This window comes from Drosophila montana, unplaced genomic scaffold (genome assembly GCF_035044405.1).
Source record: "Drosophila montana isolate Dmon_TW-CO22-7 unplaced genomic scaffold, ASM3504440v1 contig_3175_1, whole genome shotgun sequence".
Lineage (NCBI taxonomy): Eukaryota > Metazoa > Arthropoda > Insecta > Diptera > Drosophilidae > Drosophila > Drosophila montana.
Genome location: NW_026998052.1, coordinates 239,477 through 259,043, shown reverse-complemented (window position 1 = coordinate 259,043; position 19,567 = coordinate 239,477). Strand labels below are relative to the sequence as shown.

The 19,567-nt window shown below is 45.0% G+C and overlaps 5 protein-coding genes across 9 annotated transcripts; 2 read left to right on the top strand and 3 right to left on the bottom strand.

Annotated features, from left to right (window-relative positions):
* Window positions 1-466: 466 nt before the first annotated feature.
* On the top strand, window positions 467-8,983 carry LOC135431199 (uncharacterized). 3 transcript variants are annotated; one of them, XM_064686184.1, is made up of 4 exons: window positions 467-617; window positions 5,112-5,437; window positions 5,620-6,269; window positions 6,323-8,983. In XM_064686184.1, exons 2-4 carry the CDS (start codon window positions 5,164-5,166, stop codon window positions 7,562-7,564), a joined length of 2,166 nt encoding a protein of 721 aa, XP_064542254.1. In that variant the 5' UTR covers window positions 467-617; window positions 5,112-5,163; the 3' UTR covers window positions 7,565-8,983. The 3 variants fall into 3 exon arrangements, with proteins under 3 accessions (XP_064542254.1, XP_064542253.1, XP_064542255.1); XM_064686183.1 differs by lacking the exon at window positions 467-617 and adding an exon at window positions 3,151-3,351; XM_064686185.1 differs by lacking the exon at window positions 467-617 and adding an exon at window positions 3,152-3,351 and having other exon boundaries at window positions 5,713-6,269.
* mkg-p (monkey king protein) lies at window positions 8,746-12,314 on the bottom strand. Of its 3 annotated transcripts, none has more exons than XM_064686180.1 (3): window positions 12,231-12,314; window positions 11,040-11,435; window positions 8,746-10,978 (listed from the first exon to the last, which is right to left on the bottom strand). In XM_064686180.1, exons 2-3 carry the CDS (start codon window positions 11,431-11,433, stop codon window positions 9,195-9,197), a joined length of 2,178 nt encoding a protein of 725 aa, XP_064542250.1. In that variant the 5' UTR covers window positions 11,434-11,435; window positions 12,231-12,314; the 3' UTR covers window positions 8,746-9,194. The 3 variants fall into 3 exon arrangements, with proteins under 3 accessions (XP_064542250.1, XP_064542251.1, XP_064542249.1); XM_064686181.1 differs by lacking the exon at window positions 12,231-12,314 and adding an exon at window positions 11,497-11,525; XM_064686179.1 differs by lacking the exon at window positions 12,231-12,314 and having other exon boundaries at window positions 11,040-11,490.
* Tpt (tRNA 2'-phosphotransferase) lies at window positions 11,538-12,224 on the bottom strand. Its single transcript, XM_064686189.1, has one exon. It carries the CDS (start codon window positions 12,202-12,204, stop codon window positions 11,575-11,577), a length of 630 nt encoding a protein of 209 aa, XP_064542259.1. The 5' UTR covers window positions 12,205-12,224; the 3' UTR covers window positions 11,538-11,574.
* Window positions 12,315-12,571: 257 nt separating the features above from the next.
* LOC135431202 (NADPH-dependent diflavin oxidoreductase 1) lies at window positions 12,572-14,510 on the top strand. Its single transcript, XM_064686188.1, has one exon. It carries the CDS (start codon window positions 12,668-12,670, stop codon window positions 14,399-14,401), a length of 1,734 nt encoding a protein of 577 aa, XP_064542258.1. The 5' UTR covers window positions 12,572-12,667; the 3' UTR covers window positions 14,402-14,510.
* Window positions 14,434-19,543, bottom strand: Oseg1 (intraflagellar transport protein Oseg1). Its single transcript, XM_064686175.1, has 11 exons — window positions 19,336-19,543; window positions 19,038-19,268; window positions 17,528-18,982; window positions 16,987-17,469; window positions 16,650-16,924; window positions 16,430-16,577; window positions 16,165-16,365; window positions 15,980-16,100; window positions 15,051-15,207; window positions 14,714-14,991; window positions 14,434-14,651 (listed from the first exon to the last, which is right to left on the bottom strand). Exons 1-11 carry the CDS (start codon window positions 19,398-19,400, stop codon window positions 14,556-14,558), a joined length of 3,510 nt encoding a protein of 1,169 aa, XP_064542245.1. The 5' UTR covers window positions 19,401-19,543; the 3' UTR covers window positions 14,434-14,555.
* Between the last annotated feature and the right edge of the window lie 24 nt (window positions 19,544-19,567).

The following is a 19,567-nucleotide window of genomic DNA, read 5'->3' as shown; positions in this document are numbered from 1 at the left end:
CCGGCTTTGATATTTGTTGTCATTTTGGGCAAGCACGTGCCTAAAATTCCACACACACACACACACACACTCACAGGACAAAACTCTCGCTGTTTTTTTTTGGAAGTGAGAGCCGCGTCGCGTACAAATGCTCAAAAGCATGCAACAGGTGCTGGGCGCTGATTGGTGGTCGAGCGAGAGAGCAAGCGGCGTTGGCGCTGACTGCGCAGTCGCTAAAACTGAAAGCGACAAAGCAAATAAACATTGCATGCTTTCAGGCGGCGCTCACAAAATGCAGCCGTCTGTTACGCTTTTGGCTCTCCGTCAGCGTCGCGTCGCGACGCAATTGCGAATGTGTGTGAATGTAGGAAAGCTCTCACACTCACATGCGAACGCCTCAGCCTCGCTGGCGCCAGCGTGCAAAATATTTGCTGTTATTATTATCTGTTTGCAGGCCACTGCAGCAGGACACGCGAGCGTCGTGTAGCTGTGTCTGTACATGTGTGTACGTGCGTGTGTACGTGTGACAAAATTGTACTTGTGTTTTTGTGTACTATTTGCGACGTGCTGCCATATAATTAAAATTAAACTGTTGCAATCAATAAATAGCTGCAAAAACGATTGCTAAATGCATTAAAGTGAGTGCAACATTAAAGACAACTCAACTATTTATAGAGTACAACAATTGCGAAAAAGTTCTGTACACTTTTGTGCATGCGTATGTGTGTGCGTGTGTGTGGGTGTTGGTGTTGGTGTGTGTATCCGAGTACGCGCAGCTTGTTAGTATCTATTGTGTCACAGATATGTTTGCAATTTTTACGCTGACGCTGCAACTGTATATTTTTCAATAGGAACTCGACAACACTTTGTGCGCTGTCTCTGTGTGTGTGCGTGTGTGTGTGTGGTTTCTTTGCTATTTTTACTACGTCACATCGTCCTCGACATAACTATACATACGTAGCTATTTGTCGTACGTGCAATGCACGTCGTAAGCCCTCTTATTCAAAATTACAAAAGCCGAACCCTGCAAGTGACTCATTTGGCGCAAGTTTCTTAAGATTTTGAAGACAAACTTAAAGTTCAATTTGTAATTTGATATGTCGTATATTCATAAAAGTTGTCTGGCTTTTGCACATGCTAAGCATTTATATTTGTTTGTACAGCTCTTGGTGTTTGTTTATAATTTTATTGTTTGATTTCACAATAAATTTACACATTCATCGTTAATTGAGACTCAATGTACATTCTACACGTGCATGGGCCAAGCTTAAAGCTTATAATTCGTAAGTTTACCAAAGATAAAACATTATGATAGTCAATGTGAGTAATGCATGAAACACTTCCAACTTATCAAGTCAACAGAAAAAAAATGGATAAGTGCAATCTAAGCCAAGATACAATCGACATGTGGTTAATGAAAATGCTTTTTAGCATGCAATCGAGTGAAAAGTGCAGCCCTTTTTTTTTGTTATTTGCTTAACTACCGAACTGTGGACAGAAACAAACAATTTGTATATAGATTTGTGTATAATAATAATACAAAAAAACTTCTCAATAATTCATAAACTTATACAGCAGTCTAAGCAAATGCTGCGCCCAACATCTGTGGCTTTGATTATCTGTTTGTTGCTTAACAACATTTGCATGAACATAAGCGTTAATTTATCTTTCGTGGGAATTGTCTGTAGAGAGAAATATAGTATATACTCAAAGCCCAGCTCGAAGTTAATTTCAATTACATTTTAATATCTCTTTCGATGGCTAACAGCAAACTATTGTGTCATAGTCGGAAATCGTGATGCTTCAAAACCAGCATTGAGCATTGTATAATCAATCATTGTTGCTTTTGGCCGTACTCATGGACGAAAAAAAGAAAACAAAACTTCAAACCATTAAGAACACAAATGTTCAAGGTTGATGAGCTACGAAATACGCTGGGATTAATGATACTTTTTTAATAGGCACTAAAAATAAAACTATTAAAATATGATATGAAACAATTTGAAAAATGTTGTCTTCTATTATTAGAAATAGTTTCTAAATATAAAAGTTGAAAGAGTTGAGGAATTAGCCACACAAATTTCACGCAAATAATTTTACACACTATATTATCTCTGCTATTTGACTTTTGAGTAATTACAGCACACTTTTAACTAATTACTTAAGTAATAAAAATAATACAAATACTCAGATTAACGACGAAATTACAAAAATATTAAAATACAAATTCCAGACTGAGAAACTGGGAACTTAATTTCAAAATTTCAAAAATGTTGAATTACTTATTTCATTCAGAAATGTTCGATCAAAAATGTTTGAACAAAAACGTTCGATTCGAGCAGAAATGTTCGATGGCTTGATTTTATGTTCGAACCGTAATCCTGCCTCAAGCTTGAATTCGTTAACCTGGTTTTTCCAACCTTAGGCCCAGATTTTGGTTCAAGCTTCTGACATATATTATCAAAATAGTTCAATTTGTTATTGCCAGTTCTACAGAAAATATTTCATGCTGTGCATATTTTTCTAAAGAAGCTGCGGGCTTAATTTAATCTCTACCCAAAATTTGCACACAACTATGTCTCATGCCCTTAAATAACAGGGTATGCAAATCATCAAATGCGCTAAGGTCATAATTACACTGATGTTTCGACGATAATCCAATGCAAGTGCCCGTGATCAATGCATTTATATGCATATAGCCACTCGGCTAGACCGAGTTACAGCCGAGGGTAAAACTACAAAAATTGAATGATAGTCGACAGCCGAATAGCTTCGTGATTGGGCAAACTTGATGGCGAACGCTGGCGATTGCGAGGGGGCCCAACGCGATTCGCTTTCGTCAGCAATTGCAGCTAAATTTTTGTATCTGTATCTTTTTTTTTTCTCTCTTTTTTTAAGTGCTCACGGATCGCTCGTCGCGTACGGTTCGCAGCGCGTTAATTTTCTGTTTTGCGCATATTTCAATTTATGTCAATTTCAATAAATCTCAAAATATGTCGCAATGGCTAATTAGTTTCGTTTAACCCCTTATCAACCCCATCGAAAATACATGTATAGCGGACCTCTAACCTATTCGCGCCAGTTTTAATTATTGTGCATAAACTGAAATTGTAAACAAACTGTTAAAAAAAATAAACTATCGCTGTTTGTTTTTAACAACATTGCAGAACCAGAAAATTTGTCTCGATTCGTTCTTGACAGTGAATATGTGCGGCCAGTGTAGTGCCCGGTCTAAACATAGATGCTCTGAAATAAGTTCAACAATTGCAATCACATAATAATTTCTTTTCGAGCTCGAAGCACGAAAATGTCAGCCAAATATCGCGGTAAATGCGATTTTTAACTGAAATCGAAACGGAACCCATTCTAAAAGTGAGTGTTGAGATCAGCATAAAAATTATTTCGTCAAAATATTCATAATCACTAAAAGTGGAAATTCTGGACAAGAACAATCCCAACTGCTAGTTACTCTGTTTTCAGTAAAAATAACAGCTTAACAAATATGGGAAAGAGCTTCAAGGCAAGAAAATCTTATTGGAATAATAACTTTATATATAATATATATGTGTATTGGCAAAATATATTTGAACTTTTTTTTTATGGACAACATCTTGAATTTGTTGAGAATAGTTTTATGAAAATGACAAAACCTTTTTTTAAATGACAAAAATATTTTTAATTTAATCTTTTTTTGTGTTCGAAAATTATGATTGATCGGCGAGAGGCGTGGAAATATTCTAATTCTAATGAATATGCATACGAAATTTGACTAAGCAAGCTTTAGATGGAATGGAAAAATATTAAAATAAAGCCCGGACAGACGCAAGGTAACTGCAACTCAATATACCCTAGTACGATTTGAGAGCAGGGTATTTAAAACGAGTTGCATCCGCATTTGCAAAGCTTTACGCTTTGGGTTTAGCACACATATGAATCATAACACATATTTCCATACAATTATTGTACCCTATAAATTGACTAACAATTAAACAAAATAGATATGTATATATAGATATTTATACAGCTGTCGTCCCAAATTCAACTAGTGTGCGGTGTGTGTGTGTGTGTGTATGTGTGCGAATTTATGTTTTATGGCATGGTTACAGGGTAGCTGCTGGTCGAGCACTCTTTGCAAGCGTTTCATTTGTATTATGTTTAACGTATGGCAAAACAACTTTTTAATTTCTATATTTCTTATTAGGGTAATTTAAAGTTAATTACCATTTTGCATAATTCATGACTCTTTTTTTTCAATTTCTATTGTTAGTTGCTTCACCACGTCTTAAATTACTTTTTAATTTGCAGCACAATATTTAATATTTGCATCCTATTTATTGAAACACGCAACGGTTTTTGTGAATATGTTGTGTCAGCTCTTTCGCATGCTGCGCTTAATTATCTACATATTTATATACACTGTTCGAAATTTAAAAAAATGAGCATATCGGTTCTCTACTACAATGCTCCCATCAAAAGGCTTAGTACGAGAAGGTTAAATATATAAATCTTTACTTACCGAAATCTGAATAGTTATTTTCACGAATGTTCTCTTCGACTTCGTACAAAATGGCGCGCAGTTGGTTGCAACCGTGCTTTCTGCTTTTTATGCCCTGCACACATTGCGGTAAATTGGGTTAATGCAGGCTTAAATTATTTAGCGCAAATGTAGTGCCAAAAACTAGCTATACAAATCCTTGAAAGTATTTATATATTTTTCACTCACAGCGGATTCGCCATTTCCATCTGTGTGGGCCTTTCGCCTTACGCCCATTATTGAGAATATATCAATATCACAAACTATAAAGCCAAAAACTTCCAATTGAGCTCGTCGTGTGCAAGTCGTGATTAAATCGTGATTGAAATTATCGATAGCTCGCTCTAATTGCACGATATCGATAAGCACCGATAGCGATATCCTGTTTTTAAACGATATTTAGGCGCTAACAAGAACTGAACGAACCAACTTATATTTTTAGGCTCTAAACATTTCCTATTTAGCATGGAAGAAGGATCGAATGATTGCAACAGAGTATCTCCCAGTCGAGCAGAGCCGTTTAGACAATGTTTGCTTGTTTTTCCCGCATCACTTATAACTGTTTATTGCTTCTTATCGTTTCTGGATCACTCGGCAGACCAAACTGAACCAAAAATGATGCCGCAAGCCAGCCAAAACAAATAATTGCGATGGCTGACCAACGGCCGCTGCTTGAGTACAATGACGACGAGACGAAGGATGGCAACGCAGATGCCCCGGAGCCGGCCTTGACGGGCATTAGCTTTAAGCACGGCGCCACACCCTCGCTGGCCTGGTACGGCCGTCAACTGGTGCTGCGCCGTAAGCTGCTCATAGGCCTGTTGCTGATATTCATATTCTCCTATTTCCTCATCGGACCGGCCGATGTGTTGGACCTGGAGAACGTGCAGGTGCATCATCAGTCCAATGTATTGGACATGGAAGGTAGGGAGGAGCCCTAACTCTGATATTTGTTTAGAGATCCGTTTTATGCAATTTGTTATCTAGTGTATTTGCAGCTTTTGTGTTGTCTTTTGTGTTTATTGTTGTTTTGTATGCGTTTTTTTTTTGTATTCCCTGCATGGTCCGCCTTAAATTTCCCACCCACAACCAACTGTTGTGCTCAGCTGTCGATTTGATCCCAACGCAACCGCTTTTATTGACAACCATTGAGCACACAACTAATCTGATGCAATCATCGATAACCCCTATGCCACAAGGCTATCTCGTGTACAGCAATCACTGCCGGATCGTGGACCTAGATCCGTTCAAGCGCGAGGTGATGCGCCATTTCAAGCGCGTTTCCTACAAGCCCTGCCAGACACGCCCGCCACTCACAAGGGTGCACTATGATGGCAATGCACAGCGCTATGTCCTGAGCGTGGAATCCACGGCTCTGGCCAGCTACAAGAAAGGCAGCGCCCTGAGCTGTTGCTATATGGGCGTGGAGCGTGCCAGTGAGACAGATGTCAACTACACGCCTTGCCAGAAATTTAAAGGTTTAGCTCAGTTGTCCAACACCACGGACAGCATCATAGTCAAGTGTAAATCGGCCAAGGAGCGAGTCTACATCAACGGACATCCAACCATACCGGAACGTGTGGCCGTGCGACAGCGACTGGAGCGCTGGGCGCACAAGGATCGCGGCCGGCGTGTGCCCAGCGTGCTGATGATAGGCATCGATAGCATCTCGCGAGTGAATCTCATACGTGCGATGCCCAAGACAGCACAGTATTTGTACGACGAAGATTGGTTTGAGCTGGCGGGCTATAACAAGGTGAGTCCCATCAAATCTATATATGCAATCATAACTAAAGCTGTCTCCCGCAGATAGATGACAATACATTTCCAAACATAATGGCTCTTATGGTGGGCTACAATCTGACCAATGCCATGAAGCACTGTAATCCCTACCACGTGAATGGCCTAGATAAATGTGATTTCATTTGGAAGCTGTTCCAAGAACATGGCTATGTGACCGCCTACGGCGAGGATGCGATCAAGATCAATACATTTAATTACCTAAAAAAGGGTTTCCAGCAACCGCCCGTGGACTACTATTTGCGTCCGTATTTGTCTGCCGCGGAGAAGCTACTCGGCGGCAATATAGTACTTGGTCTGCCACACTGTGTGGGATTTGAAACGGAGGCGGAACATGTGTACAACTATGCGCAGGAGTTTGCCAAGCGCTATCGCAACGACAGCTTCTTCGGGTTTTTCTGGACGAACACACACAGCCACAGCGACATATCGCAGACCAGCTCGATGGATGAGTACCTGCGTGGCTATCTACAGCGTCTGGTGGCGCAGGGCACGATGGAGCACAGCATTGTGGTGTTTTTCAGCGATCATGGGCTGCGCTTTGGACCGACGCGTGCCACTTGGTCGGGTCACTTGGAGGAGCGGCTGCCTTTCCTGTTCATCTGGCTGCCGCCATTTGTGCGGAAGGCGCATCCGGAGTTTGTTGAAGCACTGCGCCAGAATCGTAATCGTCTGACCACGCCCTACGATCTGCACATGACACTTAAGCACATACTCACGCTTTCGGGTCGCTCCGGCAGCCTGGAGTCGCTGGGCGGCGCCAAGGATTGCCCGCAGTGCCAAAGTATGTTGCTGCCAGTGCCGCTTAATCGCAGTTGCGAGGATGTGGCCATTGAGGATCACTGGTGCACATGCTGGGCGTACGATAGCGTCTACAAGAACTCCAAGACAGTGCGTCAGCTGGCCAAGCGTGTGGTGCACTATCTGAACGATTATATTAACAATTTTCGTAATGGAAGCCTGGCCCATCTGTGCGTCCCGCTGTCGCTGCAGAGCGTGAGCGCCGCTTACAAGGCGCATCCGAATGACAGCGAGCCTGGCCATATACAGATCTATTGGCTAATCTTCTATACCGCACCCAATAAGGCGCTGTACGAGGCAACGGTGCGTTACAACACCCAACTGCCCGAGGAGGATAACCTGCTGGTGACCGGCTCTGTGAGTCGCCTCAATACGTACAGCGGGGAGGCCGATTGCATGAACGATTTTGCAATTAAGAAGTATTGCTATTGCCGTCACAAGGGCGCTTGATTCGAATCGATTATATGGGATTCATATATTATTTAGATTGCTTAGTCTTAAGCCCCCAAGTGCCGTTAATAGTAGTTGTTCTAGGGCTAAGCAAAGGTAGATGTTTAACTCTCCCTCTAAGTAGCCGCCGTGTGGGCGTTAACACCTCGACTCGGGAACATTTCCAGAGCAGCAACGTGATAATATTTATTTAACTAGTGTAAATAACAATTTTTTTTGTACAGGAAATGTACAAGGATTTACATTGAAATGCAAAGGCCAGACGCGTCTTAAGATATAACTTTTCGTGCAAAGGAACAGAATATAGCGACTCCAAGCGGTACGTCTTCTCTGTGAGTGTAGCTAACTTCTTAAGTCAGTAAATGGAAAGATGACAAACCTAACGCTACACGAGAATCTTCTAGATAAACGCAATTATTAATTTCATGTACACATGAATCTCCTTTTATTCGGGAGTACCTGTTCGATCAAAGCTAGAATCAGGATTAATTGAACCGAATTGTTAGTTATGCTGTCCTTCAAGTTCGTTTCAGGAACCGATGAGGGATAAGCAACCTTGCTTTCTTCACATTGGTTGTAGTTGTAGTCGGGTTGAAATCAACTTTCTTTTCTGTTCTATGAGCCTTTCGGTTCACATAAAGAAGAGGAAATGAACGGTCTTACATTTATTTTTTAAGATATTTGGGATTGGTTCTTTAATTACAACACAATTATCGCCACTTTTAAATACATTTCGATTCTCCTCGAGAAGCATAAGGAAAATTTGATTATGTCTGTATCATAAACTAGAGCTTGGAAATTTGCTAGTAGAAGAATCCAAGAAAAAACCCCAAATCTTAATTAAATGAGAAATAGGAAAGCAAATGACCATTGTAAATAATAATTTCTCACTTCTAACGTTCTTTATGTATATATTACTCGATTCCCAATTACATATATTTAGAAACCAAACAAACAACGAATGCCAAGATTTCAATTATTATTATATGTATATTCAAGTATTTAAGTTTAAGTAAAACTATGTAACTAAAAAAATTTGTGACAAGTTTATTTCATAGATACAAATTTAGTAAAGCGTTGTTTTGTTTATTGTAATAGGAAATGAAAACAAATGAACCAAAATAAAATATATACTTATATATATATATTGATTTCGCGTTTGGAAATAATTCAAAACTTAGTCGAGAATTGCAATTGATTTATTGTGAGCAATGTGGATAAATAGTCAAAGATGTCACTAACCTAAAATTTAAACGGATTTGTAGACATATATATAGAGAAATATATGTGTATATACGATATGGAAATGTTTTAAGCTATATGTACATTTGCTGATTTTCTAAGGGGCATAACTTGTAATTTGTCAAATGAGCCATTGCAATTCTCTCTTTTGTACCTAGCTCACACATAGATCTTGTGTATAAACTGATTTCACAATAATTTCATGTAGTTCGTGAGCTACTAAAAAAAAAAATAATATATCGTACGGGTCTTGTTTCAGATATTTTTTTTCTGTTCTTTTCTTTGCAGTTCGTGTTTTGTTTTTTTTTTTTGTTTTTTTGTTTTTTTTTTCTGTTCGGTAAACAAGGACTTCTGTGCTTTTTTTTCGAGGGGGAGGGGGGCGTGGAACTTAATGCTGATACTGTTGTAGACTGATGACCTTCTCCCTGAAGCTGTAATTGCACAACATATTCTTCAGGGATTTAAAGAACTTGGTTAGCGGACTGTGTCGCTGCAGGCCGAGAGCATCGCTTGGCATCGGTTGCAGTTCCAGGCGCAGCTCCTTGAAGTCCTGCCCAATGACCAGCGAGAAGCGGCCGCACAGATTGACAGCATAGTTGGCACTATTGGGGCGTGTTTTGAAAAACTCAATGGTCTGCTGTAGTTGATGGGCAAAGAATTGTCGTGTGGAGCGTTGAAAGTTGCGAGCACTCCACGTATCCAGAGATGTGTTGATCAGCCAGGTAAAGTGTTGCGGCAGTGCATTGCTATTTATATTGGTTGTCAGGGACTCCTCTGGATCAATTAGTTTCAAATTCAAGCCATAAATATTTGTTAGAATATCCTTAATAGCATCCACATAACATTCCACCCAATAGTAAAATATTGTTTGAGTTACATTCCGATGTTTACTCAGGAAATCAGCACGCAAGCTATTCAGGTCATTTTTTGTTGGTTTCAGTGTATGGACATGCATTAGCGGCGGTCCGTTTTCCACCGAGCTGCTCGATGATAATCTCTCTTTGGGCGTGGCAGCTACTTCAGCTGCAAATTCTGCTGCCGCAACAACTGCACAATTGGCGGTTGCAGCAACTGCAGCATTTGCCGCTGCAGCAACTGTGTTTGTGCTCGTTGCAGCAACTGCAGGCTTTGCCGCTGCAGCAACATGCGTTCTGTCCATGGCTTTAACTGCGACGATCTGTGTTGTTGCCTCGGATTCTTCTGGCTGTGCTCTCTGCATCGGCGCCTGTTCCTGTTTATTTAACATTTGTTTTCGCACCTTGGCCGGCTGCTCCTGCTCCAGGCGCTGGGCCTGCAACAGTTTCTCGGCCAGACCAAAAAGCAAATACTCATATAATTTCGCAGGCGTTGAGACCAATTTTTGATCGCTGCACGCTTTGGTGGCCAGCGCCAGACACTGACGCAGATAGCAGAGATTCGTTATGGATATGGACTGGCCAACATTGTGCTGCAACTCGAATGGATCCTGAACGCAAACGCAACGTTGATACTGAAACGGTTCCGGCTGCTCCCCCGTAGCTTTATGCATGGCTTTTAATTGTTCCTCGTACTCGGGAAATTTGCCCGGCATCGAAAAGGCCGTCTCCAAGTCCAGTGCGCAGCCCAAATAGGGCGACAGCAGTTTCTTCTCAAATTCCATTTGACTGTAAAACTCAAAGAAACTGGAGATGAGATCCAGCGTGGTCAAACTGGCCGGTATTGGGCGCACGTGCTGAAAGCTATATGCATAATTGACGCCCATCACCTCCAGAACCGGGCAGCGTGCCTGCAGCTGCTTGATCGATGGCAATTGTCTACGCTGCTGCATGCCAAATATGATGAGGGTGATCAGGCAGTAGCTGGTCATGCTGCCGCTGCCAATGATCTTCAGTTTCTTGGCCCACAATTTCAGGAACAGGAATAGCTCCCTCATGCGCACATCCCGGGCCAATAACTCGGCAACAAAACGCGAATTGTACGTGCTATTCGGACTGGACATATTAATGTCCAGACTGAGACCGCTGTTAACATGCTTGCAGCGTATGATGGGCACACGGGCGTGTCGTATAGCAAACACATCCTGGAAGCAATCGGTACGCCGCAAAAAGTTGTAGATCTTGTTGAACAATTGACGATGGGACATGCTATTTGAGCTGGTGTCGGTTTGTTCCAGAAACAGATCAATGTCACTATCTGCAGAGGAAGCGGGCCATCATTAAAGCAGCTGGCATGCATAATTATGGGAATTACTAACCTTTTAAAGCCAAGCCTGTTACAAGTGAGCCAAAGGGATAAACCTTTACCCTGCCCTGCAACTGTTTCTGTAGGGTCTCTCGCACTTGGGCAAAGCAAGCTGATAGCTCATTACAGTTGCCGGAATAGAAAGCCAACACGGCGTGCAAATGTTGGCCAGCCGGTGCCTGGACGAGTGTCGACTTCAGCACGCGACGTTCGCATTGTATTTGCTCGCTGGCAAATAGCTTTGTGATGGCATCCAAGCATTTGCGCAGCTTTTTCTGTGGGTTAATCGTGTGCTTAATCAACTCGTGCGCCAGGCAATCCTGCAGTGTTTTAAAGGGCGCATCGCACACCTTGCAGTGCACCGATTCGTCCTGGGACGGCCTTGTGCGAGTTTCCAAGTCGCTCATTTCTGTAAAAACCAAATTTTAAAAGCAACTGATTAAAACACAAACTTTGTACATTTTATTTACAGGGCACATTTAAACTAAAGTCTAAGGCACAGCACATACGATATACACTAATATACCCTCAAAATCTGATCTTGATCATCATGTCAAGGACTTGCCCGTGCGTCTATCAATGACGCGCTCGAAATACCGTGGACTTATACAGCCATCGATGCCGGCGCAGAGTATTACATTGTTGCTGGACCGGAATAGCTCCAGCTGATCTTCGAGCACTTTACCCACATTCAAATGGATGAGCACCTGGCAATCGCCGCGAAAGCCACTCACTATGGCATCTCTACGACCGTTTAGCACGGCAAAATGCACATGATTCCGTTGCATACGACGGAGGCCCTCAGTCTTGATCTGCTCCCAGTTTTTATAGTAGGTGCCGTGCACCACCTGCACCTCGGCTAGCTCGGAAATGCTGTTAATGCGCTCCAGGCATGCCTCAGCCTGCACAGCTGCTAGCGAATGGCCCTGATTGGCGCGTATCTCCTCGGCATCGGTTAGGGGATTGCAACGCATTCTGTAACGCTGCTTCGCATCGGCAGCTACGATTTCCCGCAACTTTTCTATGCTGTAGTCTGCGCCATAGCGCGGATGCTGTAAAATATCCGCAACGCTCACATATCCATCTGGCTGTATTGTGAGTCCCTCCTTTTGTGCGCCATGACGCAGCAGCCAGGAGAGCCGTTTGCTCAATTGGATATCGGATTGCGCCTTAGCCATAGTTGACAGTTGGATTTGTTACTCACGTGTTTAAATTTCGCTATTTTTGTGCGAGCCACCGAAAGAACGTGAAATCATGTTGTTAAAAAACAGTTTATGATTATCGTGCATGCAAAATTATCGATTTGCCTATCGATATCAGCGAAAAATATGTCAGAGGTGGCACTGAGAGTCGCACTATCGAAATTGCTGTGACGTCACAGCTTAAGAGTTCACTTGGGGTAACTTGAACATGCAATGCTAAATATGTGTATGAAAACATATCTATTTCAATTATATTTTGCTTTACGCTTGACTGATTAGCTTAAAATCAAATTTAATTATATTAAATTTAAATTTAAATGCTTTCAGCTGGACGCTACCTTACACACTGCGAGCATTGTGTTTAGAACAGCTGACCGTGGCCGGCTTTGTGTCCAATTGGAATTACATTCCCTTTCGAAATTCTTTTATATTAAAAATTATGCGTATTTTGGTTCTTTATGGTAGTCAAACTGGCACCGCACAGGATGTGGCTGAACAGATATGGCGCGAATCGCGTCAATGGGGCTTCCAGGGCCCAGTACTCGCTCTTGAGGATTACAATATGCAGCAGTTGATAGAGGAGCGCCTTGTGATCTTTGTGGTGGCCACCACCGGCGATGGCACGGAGCCCGACAATATGAAACAAGCCTGGCGCTTTCTACTCAAACGCAGCTTGCCCAGCAACTCACTGGAGGGTCTACAATTCGCTTGCCTTGGACTCGGTGACTCCAGTTACCCAAAATTCAATTATGCCGCCAAAAAGCTGCACAAGCGCCTGCTGAATCTAGGCGCCAAATCTATTTGCCCGCTCGGCCTATGTGACGATCAGCATGACTACGGCCACTTGGGCACATCGCTTGCCTGGATAGCGGATCTGTGGCAGGCACTGAGCAGCACATCGGCCGTGCGCAAACAGGCGGAGCAGGAGATTGTGAAGCGGTGGAAGGTGCGGGTGCTGGAGCAACAGCCCGATCTAAATGAGGAGCGCCTGCATTGGACACAGCGGCAGGAAGCACACGTCTTCAAATTAATAGAAAACACGCGCACCACAGCTGAGGATCACTTTCAGGATGTGCGTTTGCTGCGTCTCAACAGCGGGCAGACGCCCACCTGGCAGCCAGGCGATGTGCTCGAAGTGCAGCCACAAAATAGCCGTGAACATATTCAGGAGTTCTTTGATTTGCTCAAAGAACATCAGCTCGACTTTAATGCCAGCACGGTGGTCGAAGTGAGCAGCGCTCACGCGGATTTGCCGCTGCCTTTGCCCTACGCCACACCCATATCGCTGCAGCAGGCAGCCAAGTATATTTGGGACTTGAGCGCCAGGCCCAGGCAACGCTTGCTTGAGGTGCTCGCACAGAACTGTGAGGATGAGATGGAGCGCGAGAAACTCCTGGAGTTTTGCAGCGCAGAAGGTCTGGACGATCTGATAGCCTATGTGAACAGACCGCGTCGCACGCTTTTGGAGCTGTTGAGTGATTTTCGGCAGGCCATGGCCAAGCTGACGCTATCGCACCTATTCGAAATGATGCCTTTAATACAAACGCGCAGCTTTTCCATTGCGTCGGCTGCCTCAAGCGGCACGCTCGATTTGCTAGTCGCCGTGGTCAATTACAAGACCATAATGCATACGCCGCGCTTGGGCCTGTGCTCCAACTGGCTAAAGGGCTTGAAGGCGGGCGAGGAGCTGCGCGCCGCTATCAAGCCCGGCACCATGAACTGGCCCAAAGAGCCGGAAACACCGCTTATCATGATTGGACCCGGCACAGGCATTGCGCCCTTTCGCAGCATTATACAGGAGCGGCTGCATCTGCAGAAGCTGGGCCACAATACGGGTCCACTTGTTGTGTTCTTTGGCTGCCGCAACAAGGCTAAAGATTACCACTTTATGGAGGACTTTCAGGCGTGGCAGGTTGATCAAAGTGTGGAGGTTCATGTAGCCTTCTCGCGCGACCAGGAGAATAAGGTTTATGTACAGCATCTGATCAAAGAGTCCGCCGCCCACCTGGCCAAGCTGATTAGGGAGCAGAATGCTTATGTCTATGTGGCAGGCAGCTCCAACAATATGCCAAAAGCTGTTCGAGAAGCATTTATTGAGGCGCTGGACAACGATGCGCTCCATATGGAGCAGCTGATAAAACAACGACGCTATCAGGAGGAGACGTGGGCCTAATACAACAACTGACCAAAAAGAGGTTTTAACTGTTAGTTAACAATTTTGTAATTACTTTCTAATTGTGGGACGGATATGGGAAATACATCACGTACAGCCTTAGACATAAGCTAACAATACAATTCTTATTCCTACTTTGCACTCTGTGTGCCATTCAAAACTCTTCCAGCAGCTTATCCGACGAAGTGCGACAGAACGGACAATGGCCCTTTTGCAGCACCTGCAGCTCAAAGTCCTCCGCATAGAAAAGCTAGAAAATATGCATGAATTAAATGGAAATATTTGAAGCATTAAGAAGCTCTCGCCTCTTACCAGCAGGCACTCGGAGCAGTAGGTAACCTGCAGATCGGGCAATATATTGCGATAATATATGTTGCGTATGTGCTTATCCTGTCGCTTCAGTATCAGCACATGATTGGGATCAATCGCGCGCAATGCATTGCGATCTAAACTCAGTGGCAGCGCGCTGGCCACATCCTCATTAAATGGATCCGCATCCTCGGCATTTTTGGTGGGCGCCAGCAGCAGACGTTCCGCCTCGGCATCGGTAATATCCACCTCCGGATGGAATTGTACTAAGGGCAAGATTTCTGCAAGGCAACAAGGATAATGTAAGCATTGAGAGTTGTGTGGTTTTCGTCTCACTCACCAAATGAAACAAAGGAAAATATGTAGTCCTGTCTGCAGGTGGGGCAAGTATTGTTATTCAAATGCTGGCTGTAGTTGGAGCACTTGTAGCACAAGGGCAGCAGCTCCTCGGGATCATTGAAGCCGCTTTTGCAGGCCTTGCTGTTCAGGAAATTTAGCTGTGAATATGTACGAAGGCATATAAGTATTATATATATGTGGGTGTATGTATGTATGTGTGTGTGTGTGTGTGGGCGTGTGTGTGTTAGTGCATGCATGCATGTATGTATGTGTGCATGCATGTTTCTTTTCTAAGATCAAACGAGGCCAAGCAAATTTATCGCTGTGCTGCAAATTTAAATATAACGAATTTCTACCAAGTGCTCTCCTCCTCGATTCTCAAGAATTCAAGTAGGCCTTGCTGAACGGCCTGTGGAGGAGCAACTTGTCGCGGTGAAGCAGGAGGCGGTAGGGCGGGTAAGTACATATGTATGTAGATGTATGTATGTATGTACATGTATGTATGTAGGTTTATGTGTATGTAGATTTATGTATGTAGGTGTATGCATGTGTATGTATGTATGTGGACGTATGCATGCAGATGTATGTATGTAGATGTATATATGTAGTTGTATGTATATGCATATCTATGTGTGTGTTTATGTATCTTTGTGTGTATTTATGTATGTTTTTGTGTATTTATGTATATGTGTATTCATGTTCATATATACAAGCATAAATGCATACATATATGTGCAGACATGTACACAAACATGCAAACATGCATACATATGTACATGCACGCATACGTGCATACATACATGCGTACATGCATACATGCATGCATGCATGCATGCATACATACATGCATGCACATATGCATGCAAGTGTATATGCGTACCGCACCCACCGATCAGTCGGAGCAAACTCTCGCATATAATGTTAACTCACATCGATTTGCTCCTGCACGCCCGCAGGTGGTTTGAGCGACTGCAGGCGCTTATTGACCAGCAGGCACAGCTTGTTGGCCTGCAGCAGCTTGGCCTGTTTGGCCAGCGTGAACAGCACCGAGCTGTAATTCCACAACAATTATGATTCTTCATATTTCTTTATATATATATAGAAGTTAAACATACAACATGCTGACGCCCTTTGGTGCGCCCTTGTTCTCCACTTCATTGAATATGAAACGGCTCACATTGAAGAGGCTGACGGGCGAATAGGTTGTAAATGGCTCCTTCATATAGTTGTAGATGACGCTGTAGGCATAATAGACCTTGGCAATGCGCAAATGGTTTTTGTACTCGTTCAGATGGTGATCAATGGCATTTTGTTCCCTATAAAAAGGGAGAGAGAATCATTTTAGAGGGATTACAATACGGCAGTCAGGCAAAGTCATACGGTTTCTCGTGATAGATGTCCAGATACTGTTTAGCCAGCAGCCAGTAAAAGTAGCTGGCATCCAGGTAGCGCTCCTCGGCAATGGCCGTGTTGCTCAGCTGCTTCAACAGGCGATTCGCATCCTTGGTGCGGCCAGCTTTCAGATAAGCTAATGATGAAATGTAACAATAAGCAATATATGACTCCTATATAGATTTATCGTCTAGTGTAGAGTCCTTACCCTGATGCGCCTCGATAAATTGATCCGTTTCTGCCAGCCACTGTGCATGCTGATAGTGCACCGTGGGCAGCAGCTGTGGCAAGCCCTCCGCCAAGCGAAAAGCCTCTGGCCAGTCCTGGACCTCGACATGCAGCTGCACGACTTGCGCCTCGTCGCCCAGCTTCTTGAACATTTCAGCGGCGAGTGGCAAAGCTTTAAGCATCTTCAGATTCTGTGCCACCGACTGCACGGCGTCGCGTTCGCTGAGGCTCAGACGCCGGCCAATATCATAGAGCCTGCAAAATAAACAGAACAACAATTAAATATGTACAGAGCTTGGTCTTAGCACTGCGCTTACACATCAGCCCAGCCCTGTTCGGCAACAATGTCTATGGCCTTTTGATGCTCGCCAGCGGAGAGCAGCAGCTCAGCCGCTGCGCGCGGTTCCTTGACAGAGTATGCCCATTCCGCGCGCTTGCGCACCAGTTCACGCTTCTCCACTTCGCTGCCATCCTTGAGGTACTCCTGGGCCAAATCAAACATGCGCAGATCTGTGTACATCTCCAGGGCACGCGAGGATTGACCGCATTTGAGAAACAGACGTGCCGCCTCCTTAAATTTGCCGGCAAAGGCACAGCTCTCGCCGAGGAGCACCTCCTTCGGGACTGCTCCGCGTTGCTGCTGCTCCCGCAGTTCGCTGATGACCTTCAGCCAGGGCAAATTGCGCACCTTGACGTAGGCATCGCGTGCAATATTTATGTGCAGCGCCTCCATAGCAGACTGAGCCAGGCCCTCCCAATCACTGATGGTGACACCAAGGCAGGCCACCTGGTAGGCCTCACTAGAGCAGAGGAGCAGAAGATTAGGTAAGGGTATAAATCTCTTAAGTTGCCACTTACTCAAACAGGCCGGCCTCGATGAACTGCCACATGGTGGCGCCCAGAGCCAGCGGCGTATTGTGCATTATGTTGCCGCGCAGACAGAAGGCAGTCGCTCCACATAAGCCCACCACGACACCGTGCATATTCTGTGGCGCCCTGGGCGGCAGGTTGCCGACGCGCACGCTCAGCCCGCCGCTGGTGTGCGTGTAGCAGAGCATCGTGTCCAGATATGTGTTCCAGGTGACACTGTTCACGCCCACATCCTGATAGAGTATGCTGTCGTTGAGCAAGTCGCGCACCACCAGCCGTCCAGCATCGTCCACAACGGCGATTTTGCTGCGATTCGCATTGATGTCCAAGCAACGCACCGGCGACACCGCCGTCGTGATGAGCAGCGGCAGCGAATTGTTCAGAAATATGCGAAACACTTGACCGTTCTTCAGGCCCACCATGAGACCCTCGCGACCCGGCGGACCGCCTGTCACCTTAATATAACGTATGAACGAGTCCATGATCCATTCACGTTGCAGTGCGCCGTCAAAGTCCAGGCACTGCAGCCGCTTCTCCTGGCACAGCACAATATTCAGCCCGCACACGACCAGCAGGCTGCAGTCGAACTTCTGCTGGATCTTCTCCTTGACCTTGTAGTGCATGGGCTGGTTCTCCGTGGAGCTCAGCTCGTAGAGCACCACACGCTCCGGCAGCTGCACGGCCAGGCGGTTTCTATAGATGGCTATTTTCTGGACGAGATCGCGACACTTGATGCGCACCTTTTGACCCGACATCAGATGCTGAATTATCACATCGCACATGTTCTCCCGGAAGGCATAACGCTCCCGGTACAAAGCATGCACCGTGCTGGAGGCAATGTTGAAACAGGCCAGTGTGCCGTCCTGGCAGCCTATGCTGTAGGATTGGCCATTCGGATGCAGTGCCACCGACCAGATCCACGAGTCGAAGCCGTCGCCGAGTGTGCCCAGGCGAACGCCATCGCGCGTGAAGAAGTGCAAACTCTCCGTGCAGCCGCCAACCACACAGAACTCGCCATTGGGAAAGTACTGCATGCAGAGCGGATCAAAGCCCAGGGCACGCTCCTTGCCAATCATTTGTCCGTTGAGCGTGTGAAACGACAGCGTCTGGCCCCAGTCGGCAATGGCAATGGTGTCCACATTGCCAGCGCCATTTGCCGGACAGCACTGTACGCTAAACACGGAGCTTTTGGGACCACCAGGACGATCAATGCGACCCTTCTCTTCGCCCAGTTTACTGCGTATGGATACGCTGCCATTGGTCAGGCCCAGAATCAAATACTGTCCATCGTTGGTCCAGGCGCAGCCATTCACACGCGAACCAATTTTATACTTTTGCACAGCCTTCTGATCCGCCGACCAGAAGGCAAAGTCCGAGGTCGAGCACGAGGCCAAATGATGCGAGACGGGATTAAAGCACATGCACTGAATGGAGTCGCCGTGGCTGTGGCAAGAGAGCTGGGTTAAATGTTGTGCCATGTTAATGTTGTCGTACTTACGAGTACTTGAGCAGCCCCTCCAGCTGCGGGGACCACACAATGACCATTTTGTCGGCGGCGCCGCTGGCAAAGCGTTTGCCATCGCGCGAATAAACCACCGCATTGACAATATCCTTGTGCGCCTTAAGGGTGTTCAGCAAGGAGCCGTCGTTTGGATTGTAGATGAGCAAACGCTCACCCGCGGCCACCACCAATTGGCTGCCATCGGGCGAGTAGCAAATCGAATGTACGCTGGAAGGGATTACAAGAAGTTTAAATTACGCCACAGGTGGTTGTCTACTTTGTTTGGCTCCTGTACCTGGTATTCTCATCTTTGGTATTCGGAAACTCGATGCGCTCCAACCATTTTAGAACGCCACGCATTTTTTTTCATTTAAAGCAGCTGCATCGTTTGCTGGTTTTTACATTTTATTTACGTTTTGTTTGGGCCCAAACAATAGCTGCCATGGCAACCAAGCAGACAGGTAATCGATAACACAAGCTCATCGATAGACGTGACTTTAGCACAGCCAGGCTATCGATAGGTATCA